This window comes from Anoplopoma fimbria, chromosome 11, assembly GCF_027596085.1.
Source record: "Anoplopoma fimbria isolate UVic2021 breed Golden Eagle Sablefish chromosome 11, Afim_UVic_2022, whole genome shotgun sequence".
NCBI lineage: Eukaryota > Metazoa > Chordata > Actinopteri > Perciformes > Anoplopomatidae > Anoplopoma > Anoplopoma fimbria.
Window position 1 is genome coordinate 2,123,033 of NC_072459.1, and position 16,361 is coordinate 2,139,393.

Below are 16,361 nucleotides of genomic sequence, written 5' to 3' on the forward strand. Positions count from 1 at the left end.
TTTCATGTCGGTGTCTTCATATGGACATCAGAGCCGACTGAGAGGGAGACACCCACAGAGACACCCACAGAGACAGCCAGAGGACCACACATCCCTCTCCTCACACCCACAGCTGGCTGCTGCACAGAGAAGGAGGCTACCTGGTGCAGGTGTTCATCTTAGACTCACCAGACCACCCGCTGTGCATGTGAGCCGTCCTGCTCCAGATGGGATGTAATGTTGTGTGGCTGCACAGCTGAGCATTGGTCTCCATCTCCGCTGCTTCGTGAAGATTGGCTTTCGGTGTCCAGAGGATGGCGCGGTTCGAAAATGAGGTTCAGTCCAGGTATGGAGGAGGGCCAGGAGGAGGAGGCCCGGGCGGCCGAGGTGGGAGCAGGCAAGGAGGACCCCACGGACACGGGCATGGACACGGGCACGGCCACGGGCATGGACACGGTCCACCCGGAGGACCTGGTACCCAGAGAATGTACAAGCAGTCTATGGCGCAGAGAGCCCGGACCATGGCCCTCTATAACCCCATCCCTGTGCGCCAGAACTGCTTCACTGTCAACCGCTCGCTCTTCATCTTCAGTGAGGATAACTTCGTCAGAAAATACGCCAAAAAGATCACAGAGTGGCCATATCCTTTACAGAGAGTAGTGAGAGAAAGCTCCTGCTGCAGGACCAGGTAGGACCAGGTAGGACCAGGTAGGCCGACTGTGCAGCTCCACATCTGGATGGATGCTTCACATGTTTTATTATTGCATGAGTCAAAGGCTTTATGTTTAGTTATGATAATAACAAAGGTGTAACAAGCAGAGGCACCTGTGAGGTGAGCTGCTGGAGGTTACAGAAGAAAGGCTGCACATGTAATTTATAGGTAATTAAGAGGAGGAGAGGAGGGAGGGGGGCATGGACCAGTGAGGCCTTTACGAGGCTCTTCATCACCATCAATCACATTTGTTAGTAATTCCACGTCAGTGTCGTGAGGGACCTGCTTGATATACGTTTCCTGTGTGTAATGTGTGTTTGAGTATGTGGTGGTGGTGGTGGTGGTGGTGGTGGTGCTGCTGGTTGCTGATGTCAGCATGTTCAGCATAGAGCTATAGAGAAACAGGAGAGTGGAGGGGGAGGGGAGGAAAGGTGGGAGAGACCTAGAGCGAGGGGGAGAGGGAAATAAGCTATTATGTGTGTGTGTGTGTGTGTGTGTGTGTGTGTGTGTGTGTGTGTGTGTGTGTGTGTGTGTGTGTGTGTGTGCTTGCAGTGATGCAGAACAAGCTCCCATATCAGCATGATGCAGGTGTCTTTCTAGATATGGAGTGTGTGTGTGTGAGAGAGAGAGAGAGAGAGAGAGAGCCTGTATGTAAGTGTGAATATAGTAGGCTTTTAACTTGTGCATTGACACAACATTTAATTTTTCCCCCCATGTTAACCAACCTCTTAATCACACAAGCTGCAGGTGTCACTGAATGAATGTGCCACCATTTAAAACTGTGTGTGTGTGTGTGTGTGTGTGTGTGTGTGTGTGTGTGTGTGTGTGTGTGTGTGTGTGTGTGTGTGTGTGTGTGCATGTACACCACCCACTAAGTGTGACAGTGTTACATTTCCAGCAATTCCCTGCATTTTCATCTTTCATGAAACCAGCACGTATTGCACCATTCGGGGGAGAAATGGCAAGTGATTTGAGCATTTTCATTTGCAGGATTGTGTGTGTGTGTGTGTGTGTGTGTGTGTGTGTGTGTGTGTGTGTGTGTGTGTGTGTGTGTGTGTGTGTGTGTGTGTGTGTGTGTTGCACATGTGGAAGTAAGTTTCTGTGTGAGTGTTAATGACAAGAGGGGAAATTGGAGTAATGATTGTATTGATCAGTTCTGATGCTTGAGCCGTGACATAACTACACAGACTAATTGGGCTGCTCTAGTGAAATGCAGGAGCTACTTACAGGGCCTCTGAATCACGTCTATTCACCATCTAAATGACAGACGTGTGCGTTAGTGAGAGAGAGCGCCAGTGTGTGCAGGAAATGTGATGTTGGATATTGTATACATGCTGTAGCAAGAAAAAAAGAAACAGGAAATAAATGTAAAACTAACTAATGACTGAGAGAAAAACAGTAGTTGCACTGATTTCAACTTTGACGGTGCTAATTTCAAAATGGAGAAAGAATAACAAAACTGGCAAGAAAAAGTGTCTCCTGGCAATTTGATCTGGGGAATCCAACATATAAGGCAGTGAAGAAAGCACAGGAAGCTATCGTTTTTCTTTGTACCGGCCTTTGAAATAAATGCTTTTTAAAGTGGCTAAAGCTGGACCTGGTTAGTTTAAAGCTCGAACAACTTCCCTGTGAGTCGTAACACGTGCTAGATCTTTTTTGGAGAGGACATTTTGACATGTCACATCGGAAAAGCAAATGGGTAAATAATAAAATTAAAGATGGCTGAATAACATCCTGCTGCTTCAGCTTCAGGGTCTTGTTAATGACTCACTGTCACATTGTCAGGGCTTATAGTGACACATGAATAAAACGGAGCTGTTGGTAATGTTATTAGTAACACCTGTGCTTTTCCGACAAGTACTCTGCTGTGAAAAAAGCTTATGTGGTACTGCACAAACTGTCATAGAGCTGATCCCAGATAGCTTCTTTTTCTCTTTACATAAAACACTTTTCCTTCCCTTCCTTACAGGATATTTGGCTGTACTATTTTAAACATGAACAGAAGTAGTACAATTTGTTTTGTATTGTGCAAAGCTGTGCTATGATTGGGTTAAGAGGCGTTGTTCTGGATACAATTCTCAGGTTAATCTAATCTTTGATTAGTTTTAGGAGTAGAACTGTGAGTATCAAGGAGTTCATTTTCAAGATTTCATGAGATTGTTTGCTCATATTATCTAAACTTGTAGGCACAAAACTGATTAAGTTGCTGTTTATTTTGAGAATATTTAACATCTCTTCTCTGCTGACATTAGAGAGTCTGGTTGGTTTCATAGAACCTCGTGACTGGTCTTTGATGGTCTAGAAAGCAGCTGTTGAGGAGGGTTTCATATCATCTATATGTATCTATTTGGGATATTTCAGGTCTTTCAGGTACACAGTCCAATCACCATCATAGCACTATTTGATACAATAACATGAACACTAGTACAATCTAATATAATCCAACACAATAGCTCGGCAATAACTCTTTATGAGACTGTGTCAGGGTGTTGATTCAATTTATCGGTAATTTCTGAAGCTGTGCTTTGTGGTGTTGTTGTTCATTGAATTGTAATAAATTGCGAGGTGTAGCTAGTACCGCATTTCATCCCCCTCACCAGGGAATACGTTCATGTTTTACTGTCCAATGTTGAGTAAGTTTGAGATACAGATGATGTCACTGTGTGGCTTGATGTGAGAAAACTAACCAAACTGAGGCTTCAAGGAACAGAAATGGGTTTCATAATGAAATGCCAAAATGTAGATTTTCTTCCTTCAGTTGATATTTCTAAAACCCACAGCATCTTTTGAAAGTCTTTCTGGTAAAGGTCTCATTCGTAATCAGGTATGATAGGACCCGTTTGTTGGTCCTTTTAATGGATTAGGTCCTACAGAATTTCTTAACGTGCTGAAGCTTGAGACAGAGGAGGCAGTCCTCACTCTGACAATGCCCGTATCAATCATAAGGTCATCTCAGGTCGCTCCAGACCCACTGAGGAAACCGTGGCGTCACCGTGTTCAGCGTCTCACCAGTTGATGAACTCTCACGCAACTGGTTCTAATGGTACTTCTAGAACTTTTGGAATCCAAATAATTGACTGAAAATTGATATTAGATCAAGTGAAGGTAGACTTAAATGAATTATCATTGGCAATATTAATTCCAAACATATTCTAAATATTTCTATTTTAACACGTTCTCTAAATATATCATGTGTGATGTAGCTGTGTAACTGTACTATAATAATAATAATAATAATAATAATAATAATAATAATAATAATAATAATAATAATAATAATAATAATAATAATAATAATGCTCAGAGTAGCACCCAATTTCAGTTAAGATGTCCTTACTGACAGACAGAAAACTGCATTTGAACTTTCATCATTTTTTTCCCGGTGTGTCAAGAAAGCTTTCTGTCTGAATCTTACCAACCACCAAAAATACTGCATCAGCATAAATAAAAGATGTGTACTTCATATGCTGTCATATTGGAATTATTAATATCTGGCTCATACCAGCAAACGCTGAACATTAATGGACCAAAAACAAGATTATGGGCAAAATAATACTTATTTAAAACATCCTAAATTTAAAGAGCTTTTCTTCTTAGTGGTCATACAATATCTGCCATTTCTCCATCACTGACCGTTCGATGGTATTGTGGGTATAGTTCATTAAAATATAAAGTAAGACTGTGAATCAATTATTAGTGTTACCAGATGAATGTTGAGTCAACTGACTGATGTTTCACTGAACAGACTTAAACCACTTTTTGATTCACCAGATGTTTGAGTCTCAATGGATTCACACACTATTCAGCAGAATTATGACCTGCAGCTTTATTTAGTTGTGAACTGACTGGACCCATGGGAGTACCATATAAATAACTGTTCTCTCACATCCACATTTAGCTACAGTAGACGGATATTTGGTTGTTTAATTAGAATTAGCATTACAGAGTTCAGGGTGTTACTGTGCCATTTTCTTATTTGAAACAAGAGGTAGGCAAATAGTTTCTTGTTAAATAAAATGAATACCAGCATTCATCTTTAACACTGAGTTTGATTAACATACTGAACCTGAGAAACACAGAGCATAGTGTTCAAATACAGGCCTATCTCAGAATGTCTTTTGGAATAGAATCAGTGCATGCATTAGCCTACTATACAGGTGGGTCTGCTTCAGCATAATTGAATTACATAAATAATACCATGGAATAAACATATTCTTTCCATTTCTTTTGTTGTAAAATCTCTTTCAGAGAGGGAAAATGTATTTTGTAAAAACATAAAGATGTGATGTGCGCGTGAGTGAGCCGACCCTCACCTGGTACCCATTAGCCCCCATGTACTTACAGAACCATCTACTTTCCGAAATAAAAGTCCAATGTTGTAAGAAAGGTTGCACTATATTGTCCAACACTGTCTGAAGTCTGAAGGAAACGTGCAACAATATCCAAATCTGGCACCACAAACATGAGTATCCAAATTTAATAATAATAGTAATCAATCCTTTAGTCCCACAATGGGGTCTGCATTTAAGAGGAAGTGGGTTGCAATGAAGCACCCGGGGAGCAACCATTATTGTCCAAACACATGTTCGGTAGAGGGGTTTCTGAAGGAAACGTGCAACAATATCACAAACTATGAAACGCTAACGTTAGAAAAGCTATCGTTACTCCCAAAGTACCATACATATCCTAACGTCTCCCTGTCAAAGGCAGTAACTGGGGCCATGTGGTTTTATTTAGCTACAAGGACATGAGCCCACTGTTGGAAAACGGCAAACTTCAGAAGGACGACACTGACGCTGGAACTGAGGTACTGTTGACAAAGACAATCCACCTCTTTGGAGACCAGCTACAATGTTATCCAGAGTGTTACTGTCTCTGCTTACTGTTCCGGTGAGGCAGGAGAGCTAGTTTTCTGGGGTGTTTCTGTGTCGGAATGTAAAATAAAAATGCATGTTTTATCAGATGGACCATAGCTGTACATATGAAATCATCTGAGAAGAAATAGGCCTGCATGCCCCTTGACTATTGCACAGGGCATATACTTTATTAAAGTGTATACCATGCATTGAGAATGTGCTGAGGCCCTTATAATGTGCTCAGAAATAACATATCATGTATCATGTTGCGGGAAAGTTGAAACTAAGTGGCTCATCCCATAGGACCTGAGAAATGAAATCCGCATTGCCTGTCCCATTGACCTTTGACCCTAAATGCCCGTTCGACCTTGTCGATCTATATCAGGAGTGAGTGTAAACCATGCGACCCTTAGAATGGATTTTCATGTGTTCAGTTGTTTGTCTCTCTGTAGATATAGTGCCTGCAATGTGCACATCTGCAGGACACTACATTTAGCATCTGCAAGCGTGGACACACAAACAAACACACGCATATTCACCCCCATACACACACACACTACACACACTGTATGGTGTTGTTGCCTGCGTCATCAGCATACACTTAAGTGTGTATTTCTGTGCTGTAAATGGAGAGGAAGTCAATATATGTTCTAGCTATCTATACTGACAAGCTTAATAGGAAATATAATACAGGTAATGGCTTTTATAAATGAACCACCCTTTCCTAATCATAAGATGTTCAGTTACTCTGTTGACTAAAAAAAACAACGTTAATTCAACAAACTATAAAGCATGCTGTGAGTTTGTTCTTCACTGTAGATGCCATGCTTTTTGTGATCATGCGCGTGTTGTTTGTGCTTGTGAGTGAGTAGTAGTGCCTGAAATTCCCGTGGTTCCATCTCTAAGACCCAGAATCAATGACCGATGTAATGACCATTTGAGACTACATTTAATCTCTTAGCTCAGCTGTTTCACTGAGGACTCCGCCTCCATCTTCTGTTTCCAATGTACTGTAAAATAAGATGTGTCACTCATAAAGGTTTATTTTAGTATTTGAGTTTAAGTAAATTGTGATTGACTGACCTTTCAATCACAATGCAGGTCAATGTAAAGCGTGTTGTATGTGTTACTTCCTGATTGTGTCAACAAATTGCCAAGGAGCTCTAATATTTTCTGGTCCGTGAGTGTATCTGAGTCGGAAGCAGGTTTATTTTCTTCCCGCTGGTGTACCTGATCAGGCCACCACCAAGAGAAAAGTCAGGTTTCATCACTTCCTTCGCATAATGTGAGTCGAGTCCAGAGACACACACAGTGAAGGTGTATATAAGTGATTAAGAGTGACAGACGGGGAGAAAGTGAGACATAACCAGGAACAGAGAGAGAGAGAGAGAGAGAGAGAGAGAGACCTGGGTGTTTTTGGTTTTTGGGTGGATGTGGAGAGTCAGTGATCTACATTCACTGCAGAATCTAAATTATGTATTGGCCTTTCTCCAGCTTGCAACTGTCAGCTGATAACTACACAGACTTAACATCAGCTTAGTTTTTATTGTGTGTGTGTGTGTGTGTGTGTGTGTGTGTGTGTGTGTGTGTGTGTGTGTGTGTGTGTGTGTGTGTGTGTGTGTGTGTGTGTGCACAGATTTTCTTACAGATTTGTTTACAAGTCAATGGAAGTCTGTGGTTCAGTCATTCTTATGCTACCTAGTTTTTTCCCTTTCTTACTAAAAACATACACAAACGCACACACACTCTGCTGATGTGAGGTTTCTCGCTCTCTCCTCACTCTGGTCACATCCATGAGTCTCTATCAATAACAGGAGCTGAAAAGAGCAGTGTTCAGGAGCGTTATACTTTTCCCCTTCACTCCTCCCTTTTTCCTCTTATGTTCTCCAGTTGACAGAAAGAACCTGATTGTTAGGAAAGTTTAAAACATTATCATGGAGCATATTTGTTTGTGTTCCTGTAGTGTTTCCTCATTATTAGCAAATGTTAATAGTAAGGTTGTTTTTTGTCTTTCTTGGGTTCTGGGTTAAATGCAGTAAGGATAGTTCTGTTAGGATGAAGGAAAGAGTGGAAGAGATGAGGGATAAAGCTGTTCCTGCTTCTAATATGCAGCTGGAGTGCAGCGACAGAACAGTGAGATGGACTATGAAGTGACAGGAATACAGTGAAGAGCGGGGAAGTCAGTAAGACAGAGACATTATAGAGAGCGGTAGACTAATGCAAAAGAATGAAGACAGAGAGAGAGAGAGAGAGAGAGAGAGAGAGAGAGAGAGAGAGAAACTGCCTGTCTGCATATAAATCATTTGACACAAAGCGGTGGAGAGTCAAACACTCAGGGTTGAGCACACACACAAACTTGTTGTTGTCACTTGGACAGACTAGCTTTGACTTACATAAGTTTGGTAGAGACTCCATTACCAGAACAGCTACAGGTCAGCCTCTCTCTCTCTTTAACTGGTAGTAAAGGTTTGTCAACTCCTCTCACCTTTCACTACCTGTACTTTTAGTCTTCCGCTCAAAACCGATCCATCATCCTTTCTTTTTCTCTCTCCTCCCCTCCACTGCAGCTTGTCCTCGCTCTAATTGGCTGCTTCCGCCTTTGTTTGAAGTTTTTGGGGATACTTTGCAAAACGTCCTGACAGCTGCAAGTCTTATGTAGTTTAGTTTGCTCATAATTGTTGGCAATAAGAAGTGCAGCTGTTTCTATATGTGTTATGATTCTGTGTGTGTGTGTGTGTGTGTGTGTGTGTGTGTGTGTGTGTGTGTGTGTGTGTGTGTGTGTGTGTGTGTGCCCTCTGGGCTCAATCTGCCTACCTCATACCTTTGACTGTCTGGTAATAAATGTGTGAATTGATCTGTATCCTGAGCCCCTACGGGCAGACTCGGCACTGGGGTTTGCATGAGCATGCAGACACACACACACACACACACACACACACACACACGCACAAACGCACACACGCACAAGTACAACACACTCACAAGCTCTAGAAACTAAATTGAACTTACAGACTAATCTATTTAGATTGTTTTTCTTTATTTTTTTTTCACGCTTGGACAATACATTTTATTTTTCCCATTATGTGTCGTATGTATTTTTCATCTGTAGCGTTGTCGTCTGAAAAAAAGCAAGCTGATAAATCAGTCTCAAGAAAAAAGAAAATCTGGTCATTTAAAAGGAAATACCCACTTCTGTTTAAATCTCTATAGCTTCTCTTGATGTGATATTGTTCATCGCCAGCATTGGTTTACCTTTGCCTTGTCTGGGTGTGTGTATGCGTGTGCATGTGTGTGTTTCATTATAATATACCTGTCTGTCCTCCCAGTGTTCTTACATAGAGGTGGAGTAACACTGGGGTCGCTCTAGGTAGTGAGCATCTACCTTTCCCCCTCTCTCTTTCTGTCTCTCTCTTTCTTCCTGTTGACTATGACGTAGTGGAGAGCAAGGTAGTTGCTCTCCACTAGTAGTTCTCCAATCAGAGGGTCGGTGGTTCGATACCCGGCTTCGGCAGTCGATGTGTCCTTGGGCAAGACACTTAACCCCAAGTTGCTCCTGAAGGCTTGCCATCGGTGTGGACTGGATGATGAATGTTAGTTAGAGTCTGATGGTGGCACCTTGATGGTAGCCTGTCATCAGTGTGTGAATGGGTGAATGATATGTAACATACTACTGACTGTAAGTCGCTTTGGATAAAAGCGTCTGCTAAATGACTGTAATGTAATGTAAAAGTGAATTGATCTTTTATTCACATTTATCAAAATGGCACAGAATGTATTTATATCACAGCCAAGTAGAAATTCTCTGAGATAATCTTAAATCTACATATATTTATATTCCATTGGCTGTGTTATGGCTAACATCTTACCAAATTAATAAATGTAAATGTTTAGTGACTGGAAGTGCCATGAAGTGCTGAGGAGGAATGGTTCACCAACAGAAACTGAAAATGACAAGCAACACTGTTCTCAGATTGCAAATTGATCCACGGAATTCTGATGAATGCAACATGTCAGCTGCTTTTTTGATATACTGAGATGGGTGCCCTTGTAACATGTGTGGCAATTGAGAAATGGAAGCAAAATCAATATGTAAACAATCTGCTGTGTAGCAACTAGGACATAAATCACAGTAGAAATGTTGGTATTGATAGATGTTTGCTTACTTATAATACAAGTCGTATGGTGCCAAGATTTATTAGAAAATCTGATATATGTAGATAAACATCCCAGACTTACAGAGAGGGTTTTTATATTTTTTCATTCATTCATTCATTCATTCAATGCAACTGCAATTCTAATTAGTTGTTAACTGTCAGCACGGATGCTAATAAACTCAAAGTCATTCTTCGTTGACTTTGAGTTCTTTAATTGTTGGCAACAGACCAGCGTCCATGTTTACTGTACACATGCAGTTCACATTGAATAGGAGAACATATTGTTCTCTTTGTCATTTTTCTTTGTTTCTTTCTCTCTCCTTTCCTTCTGCATTTTTCTCATTCCCATTTCTCTTAGCTGTGCATTCTGGCTCTGTTGAATAATTCAGTTCAGTTGCTGGCTAGCTCGGACGTGTGTGTTTCTGTTAGGTGTGTGCCTTTGAGAATGCATATGTCTGCGTGTGTGTGTGTGTGTGTGTGAGGGGTGCAGTGACGTGGGGCGTAGCTATTTTTGGGACTGTGATACGTGGAGAGAGAGAAAAGTAGGGAGTCTGTGATGGATTGATTTTTTTTGTGCCTGTGTTCTTTAGTCACGTGCTGCGGCTGTTACTAGACAAACCCTGCTGGAAACCTGCACTCTACCTGCAGGCTACCTACACACACACACACACACACACACACACACACACACACACACACACACACACACACACACACACACACACACACACACACACACACACACACACACACACACACACTTAAGCAGTGAAAATCTGGCAAAGTACACACAGTTGAATCAGCAGGTACTGTCAGGTATACACACACGTTCATACTAATACACCTGCAACGCCACTTGAACATACAGCTCATGTAAAAAAAAAAATCACATGCTACACGGATATTCTACACACAGCCCACAGCGCGCACACACACACACACACACACACACACACACACACACACACACACACACACACACACACACACACACACACACACACACACACACACACACACACAAACCACCGTCAGCATCTTGTACAAAGTGACAACTCGGCTATATGTGGGTGGTGAGGGAGAGGCAGTGGCAGGGGTGAGATAGAGACACAGCATATGGTGTATGGATAAACAGGCAGCAGAAGTGGGCGACTGTAAAGACTATACACACTGACTGATGCTAAATCAGACTGAGAGAGGCCAAGCAGGGCTAAACTGGCCTTCAAGCACTCCCGTTTGTTTGGCAACGCAGTCAAACATGGTGCCTAAGTGGGATAAATGTAAAATCATTATTATAATTAATTTTTTTACCTCTGAGGCACGGGTTTGGTTTGGGTTTCATGTCAGTGTTTTGATCCCTGTTCTTGTTATGCTTCGATCACAGTAATGAATGCAACAGCAAAAATCTTTTTTTTTGCAATATTGTCCCGTGTGACGACGCTCATTTCTTACCGTGGATGTCCTCCACTGCCGAATGACACACAAGCAAAGTCAATCACTAAATATCCTCATTGTGGAATGAATATATTTGAAATCATATAATCATCTCAGATTGTAGAATCCATATTCATTTTTGTGGCTTTAAAGATTCCTGGCTAAAGCTTGGAAAACAATAAATTATATGCATTCAATTTAACATGAACGCGATGCTAAATGTGAAAAATGCAAGGCAATATTTGAAATATGTAGAGGAACTCTTCTGTGATCCGTTAGAGTCTATTAAAAATGTATGATGCAGGAATAAAATGAGGCGCTTCAACCGTGTCTCTTATCTTTTATGGCTGCTGATTATCAAAATAATTAGGCTAGATAGGTCTCAACCACAGTGCTTAATCCCATTCATTTTATCAAATCAGTGCTTCTGAGGGGAAAAAAAACGACAAGAAAATGAAGTAATCATTTGAGCAGTCCTGCCAGGGCTCTGCAGCATAACGTAACAGGACAGAAAGGGAGAGGGAACGAGGAAGGGAGGAAAGAGGTTTTGAGTTATTTTTTTTCTTGTTCTTTAAAACATTCACATGCAACACGAGCAAAGTCTATTCATAAAATATATTTGATGTTTGTTGACAAGATATTTTTAATGTTGTATATCCAAATCACCTAAAGTACCTTCTTCATACCACAAACACACAAAAAGAGAGAAAGATAGAATATTAGTAGGCAAATATTTTGTCCTTGTGGCTCCATTCGTTTTCAGATTTGCAAAGTCAGACTCTTTATCTGAATTTAACTTTATAGAGGAATATGATAATGAAATTAGCATTTTTTTTAAATATAAAATAATAAAGCAGAAACAAACTAGTGAGTGTGAGAGTGAGAAAGGACCATACTATTATGCTTGGTTGTATTAATAGGTAGGCTGGCACCCTCCCAAAGGGTAGCAGCTGGTCTGGACTCTATTGGCAGACAAGTGGAGTGTAGGGAAGTGAAGTCTTGTGTTGGTCTACGTGTGCACAGTGCGTGTATGAAAACGTGAGCTGGAACGACAGTATGGCACACGCATGGATGAGCTGGAGAGAGGAAGGGCTGTGGAGGCAAAATTATGGGTGGACATTTTGACGAGAGTGTTCTGTGGCAGCGTGTGTGTCTGAATATGTGTGTGTGTTCATACGTGCGTACTTGCCACGTTGCAGATTTAAGGATTGGGAAATATATGAAAAAAAGCACATTTGGTTATGTGGTGGTGCAGAAATGTGTAAAGTGTGTCAATATATGGAAGCATGCTGCAGTGATTTTATACAGTGCTGTGTGTCACTTGCATACTGTATGTGACAGTATGATGTATAGTCTCCCACCCACTTTTTTTTTCACTACCCCTCCCTAAGTAGTATGTGTGTGTGTGTGTGTGTGTGTGTGTGTGTGTGTGTGTGTGTGTGTGTGTGTGTGTGTGTGTGTGTGTGTGTGTGTGTGTGTGTGTGTGTGTTCTGCCGTTAACCTACTTTCAGACACACCGCTCAGAAGAAGAAAATGCCGCAATACTCGAACCCCTCTGTCATTCTTCTCTGGCTTTATCCATCATTCAGCACTCCTATGATCTCTATCTCTGTCCTTCTCTCTTCCTCACTGTTGTTTTCCTCCCTCTGCTAAATCCTCTCCACCCTTCTCTCGCTTTTATTCCTCACCACTCACTCTTTTCAGTCATGTCTGTGCCCACAGGACAGGTTCTCTCTTTCTATACCTCTCTGTCCTCCCGTCCTATCTCTTTCATTTGGCCCTCCATATATTTCCCTCCTATCCAACCTTTCTTTTATTTCTTCATCCCCCCCTCACACTCCGTCTCCTGCTGTCTGTGTCCTCGTGCGTTTGCTGACGCGGCACCTCATTCGATATGAATGGAGATGGCGTGATAGAGATAGGGATGATTGATGGGAGGACTCAGTGAGAGAAAAGGTGAACCCAGGAGAGATGGAAAGAAAGTGGGAGAGACAGAGAAGCAATGGGGAAAAGAGCGGAGAGGAAGAGATAGAGGAATGTAAGAGGAGATGGGGATATAAGAGCAGAGAGGTACTGTATGGGAAGAAGAGAGAGGAGGCTTAACAGGCCGGTGGAGAGAGAAATACATCAGTGAGAAAGAGGCAGGAGCTTTACTGAGGAGGAGAGAGAGGGAACATAAAGACTGTATGGAGCGCTGATGGACAAGGTGAAGGAAAGGCTAGGAGACGTGAGCGTGGTGTACTTTAGGAGCCTCACGCACACAGAGACGCACACCTCAGAGAAAAACCAGAAATGCATACGCAGAACCATTGGTAGAGCGAGAAACACATGGGAGGAAAAAGAGAGAGAGAGGTGGAGGACAAAGGAAATATTAAAAAGATGAAGGGTGGGAGAATGAGTGAGGGAGCAACATATTCTCATCTCTCTCTTTCTCCCTCACCCCCGATTCCTCTCTTTAACTCTGTCACGTTGCTATATATAGCACTGAGGAACATAATTGAAACGTAATGCAGGGACAAAATGTGCCAAATGATCATCACACACACACACACACACACACACACACACACACACACACACACACACACACACACACACCAAACCCGCATTTCTAATACGCCACACACACACATTTGTCCCTTTGTCCCTGTGTTTCTATATCAGTCTCTCCTCCTCTCTCTTGTCTCCTTGCTCCTCTCCTTCTCTCTCTTGTCTCCTTGCTCCTCTCCTTCTCCTTCTCTCTCTCTTTCCCCTTTTCAGCCTTCTCACAGCCCAACACGTACACACATGCATATGCATATATACGTGTACACACACTCATATTTATATAAACTCATTGCTGGGGGGCAGGGAGGCTAATTGAGTGGTGCCCTGGGTGTTCTGGTAAATGTGCGCGTGAGTAAAGAGCGGTCAAACACACACACACACACACACACACACACACACACACACACACACACACACACACACACACACACACACACACACACACACACACACAGAGAACTACACATTGTGGGTTTACACCAGGCTAGAGCAGCGTTTTAGTTCCTCTTGATCATGAGCGGAGAAAATTAAAACAATTACACACACACACACACACACACACACACACACACACACACACACACACACACACACACACACACACACACACACACACACACCGAGGCATGTAACAGACGTGTTTCACACATGCACACTTGATACATGTTTCCATAAATAGCCCCCTTTGCCGTTCGGTTCCTCCCTCCCTTCCTCCCTACCACCATGGGAATGAGTGCTCCCGAAGGAATCAAGCAAGTAGGAAAAAGGTGAAGAAGAGGAGGAAGACTGGGATAGAGAGGAGAATGCTGTAGAATAGAATCGGGAAAGAGTGGATTTGTTTGTATATGTACTTTAAACGTGGATGATATGTACACATAATAATAATAATAATATTAATTATGGAAGTCGACCTCTCATGTTTCTCTCCCTGGCTTTTTTTTCTCCTCTCTACGTTCCTCCTTTTCACTTTCTCTTGCTCACTCGTTCATCTCCTTCGTTTATCTGCTCTTGCGTTATTTCTCTCAATCATTCTCTCTCTCTCCACTCGCTCTCTCTTCTCTTTTAAATGTAACTATTCATCTTGTGACCTTAACGAGACATGGAGATTGATTTAAGAAGACCAGCAGAGTGTGTGTGTGTGTGTGTGTGTGTGTGTGTTTGTGTGTAAGAGAACGAGAGAGCAAAACACAATTAGATTTTCAATGACACACTCCCTCTTTTCTTTTCTGTCTCTCTCCCTCTCTGAACTAGCCCTTAGATGTTGTGTACACAGAGCTAAACGGTGATGTCACAATAAATCTCACCCAGTGTCCAGTCACGCTATTACACAGCAACACTTTAATGTAGCCTGTGTGTGTTTGTTTGTGTGTGTGTGTGTGATGTGTTACCAGATCATACATTTAGCATATTTAACTGACTCATAATGATGACTTGTGTTTTTTGTGTGTGTGTGTGTGTGTGTCTGTGTAAATGTAAACAGACAGCATAGCATTGAGAGGTCATTGGTCCGTTTGAGCTACAGGCCTGCTGTCTGTCTGATTTGCGTACACTCTTTGTGTCCACATAGAACACATTTGACCTTACATCCTTTGCCTACATGGCACATGTTATGCAGGATTTAAGTTTTCCATTATTGGAAACAATATTCCAATTAGATGTGTGTGGTTCTTTGCTGCACACATTTGCACATCAATTATAATATCTTTTTACCTAATTATTTTTAATTATTCATGAAATTCCTCGCAAGACGGAAGGAACTGTCGTAACTGTTTTATTTTTTATAATCACTTATTGCTCAGAAGTAGTAATGAATCTATATCCCAGATCTGTATCATCTTTTCCTCGAGATAGATAGATGCATCTTGACATTTACTTGATGTGAGACTGTTGACAATAATGATACATGTGCATGCTAAGTTTAAACCCTGATTGCCTGCACCCCTTTTCAAACAAATAGTATTAATATGATGCAAATAAATAAAAAGACCAATATATTGTTATTATAGCACCTCTTTTTGGAATATATATGCCATATGTACAAAAATCACTTGTCATGTCAAGCTGTATTTTTGGAAAGTAGTATTGTTGTCATAGAAACTGTTTGGATTCGTCTCTGGAGAACTGTTTGTTCCTTGACTGACCTTGCTCACTCCATTTGAGTGGATGATTCTCGCCACCATCATTGCCAACTGCATCGTCTTGGCTCTGGAACAACATTTGCCTGACGGGGACAAAACGCCGCTGTCCGAGCGCCTGGTGAGTTAAACAGGCATGATACAGTGTGGTAGCCATATGTACGCACGATGTAATCCGGGTGACAGTTCTGACTCCTTATTGATTTTACTTCGGTGGAGATGCATGCAGCTACTCTTCTGGAAGTGGCAGTCAAAACAAGATTTTCTTTCACCTTGAAAAATAGAATGATCCAGATGTTCTGTGCTCTAGCACAACACATTATTAAAATACACATTCTCAGAGATGCCAAAGGAAAATACAGTATATGCACACAATGTTTATGAAGACACAGATGAGACACGAGGACATATGCTAATGTTATGTCAATTGTAAACCTGTGTATGCAATTATCAAGTTAGAAAAGGCAAAGCAGATGGACTCAAGTTCTCTACTATCTCTATATAACCACACTGAAGATGACACATATTTATGAAAATGCTTCTA

At 41.7% G+C, this 16,361-nt stretch overlaps 1 protein-coding gene across 1 annotated transcript in view; it reads left to right on the forward strand.

Annotated features, from left to right (window-relative positions):
- The first annotated feature begins 290 nt into the window (after positions 1–290).
- Positions 291–16,361, forward strand: part of cacna1aa (calcium channel, voltage-dependent, P/Q type, alpha 1A subunit, a) — a 70,287-nt gene continuing 54,216 nt past the window's right edge. Inside the window, 2 exon segments of the mRNA XM_054607580.1 lie at positions 291–619; positions 15,833–15,938. Coding sequence (XP_054463555.1) covers positions 294–619; positions 15,833–15,938 — 432 coding nt within the window. The 5' untranslated portion in view covers positions 291–293.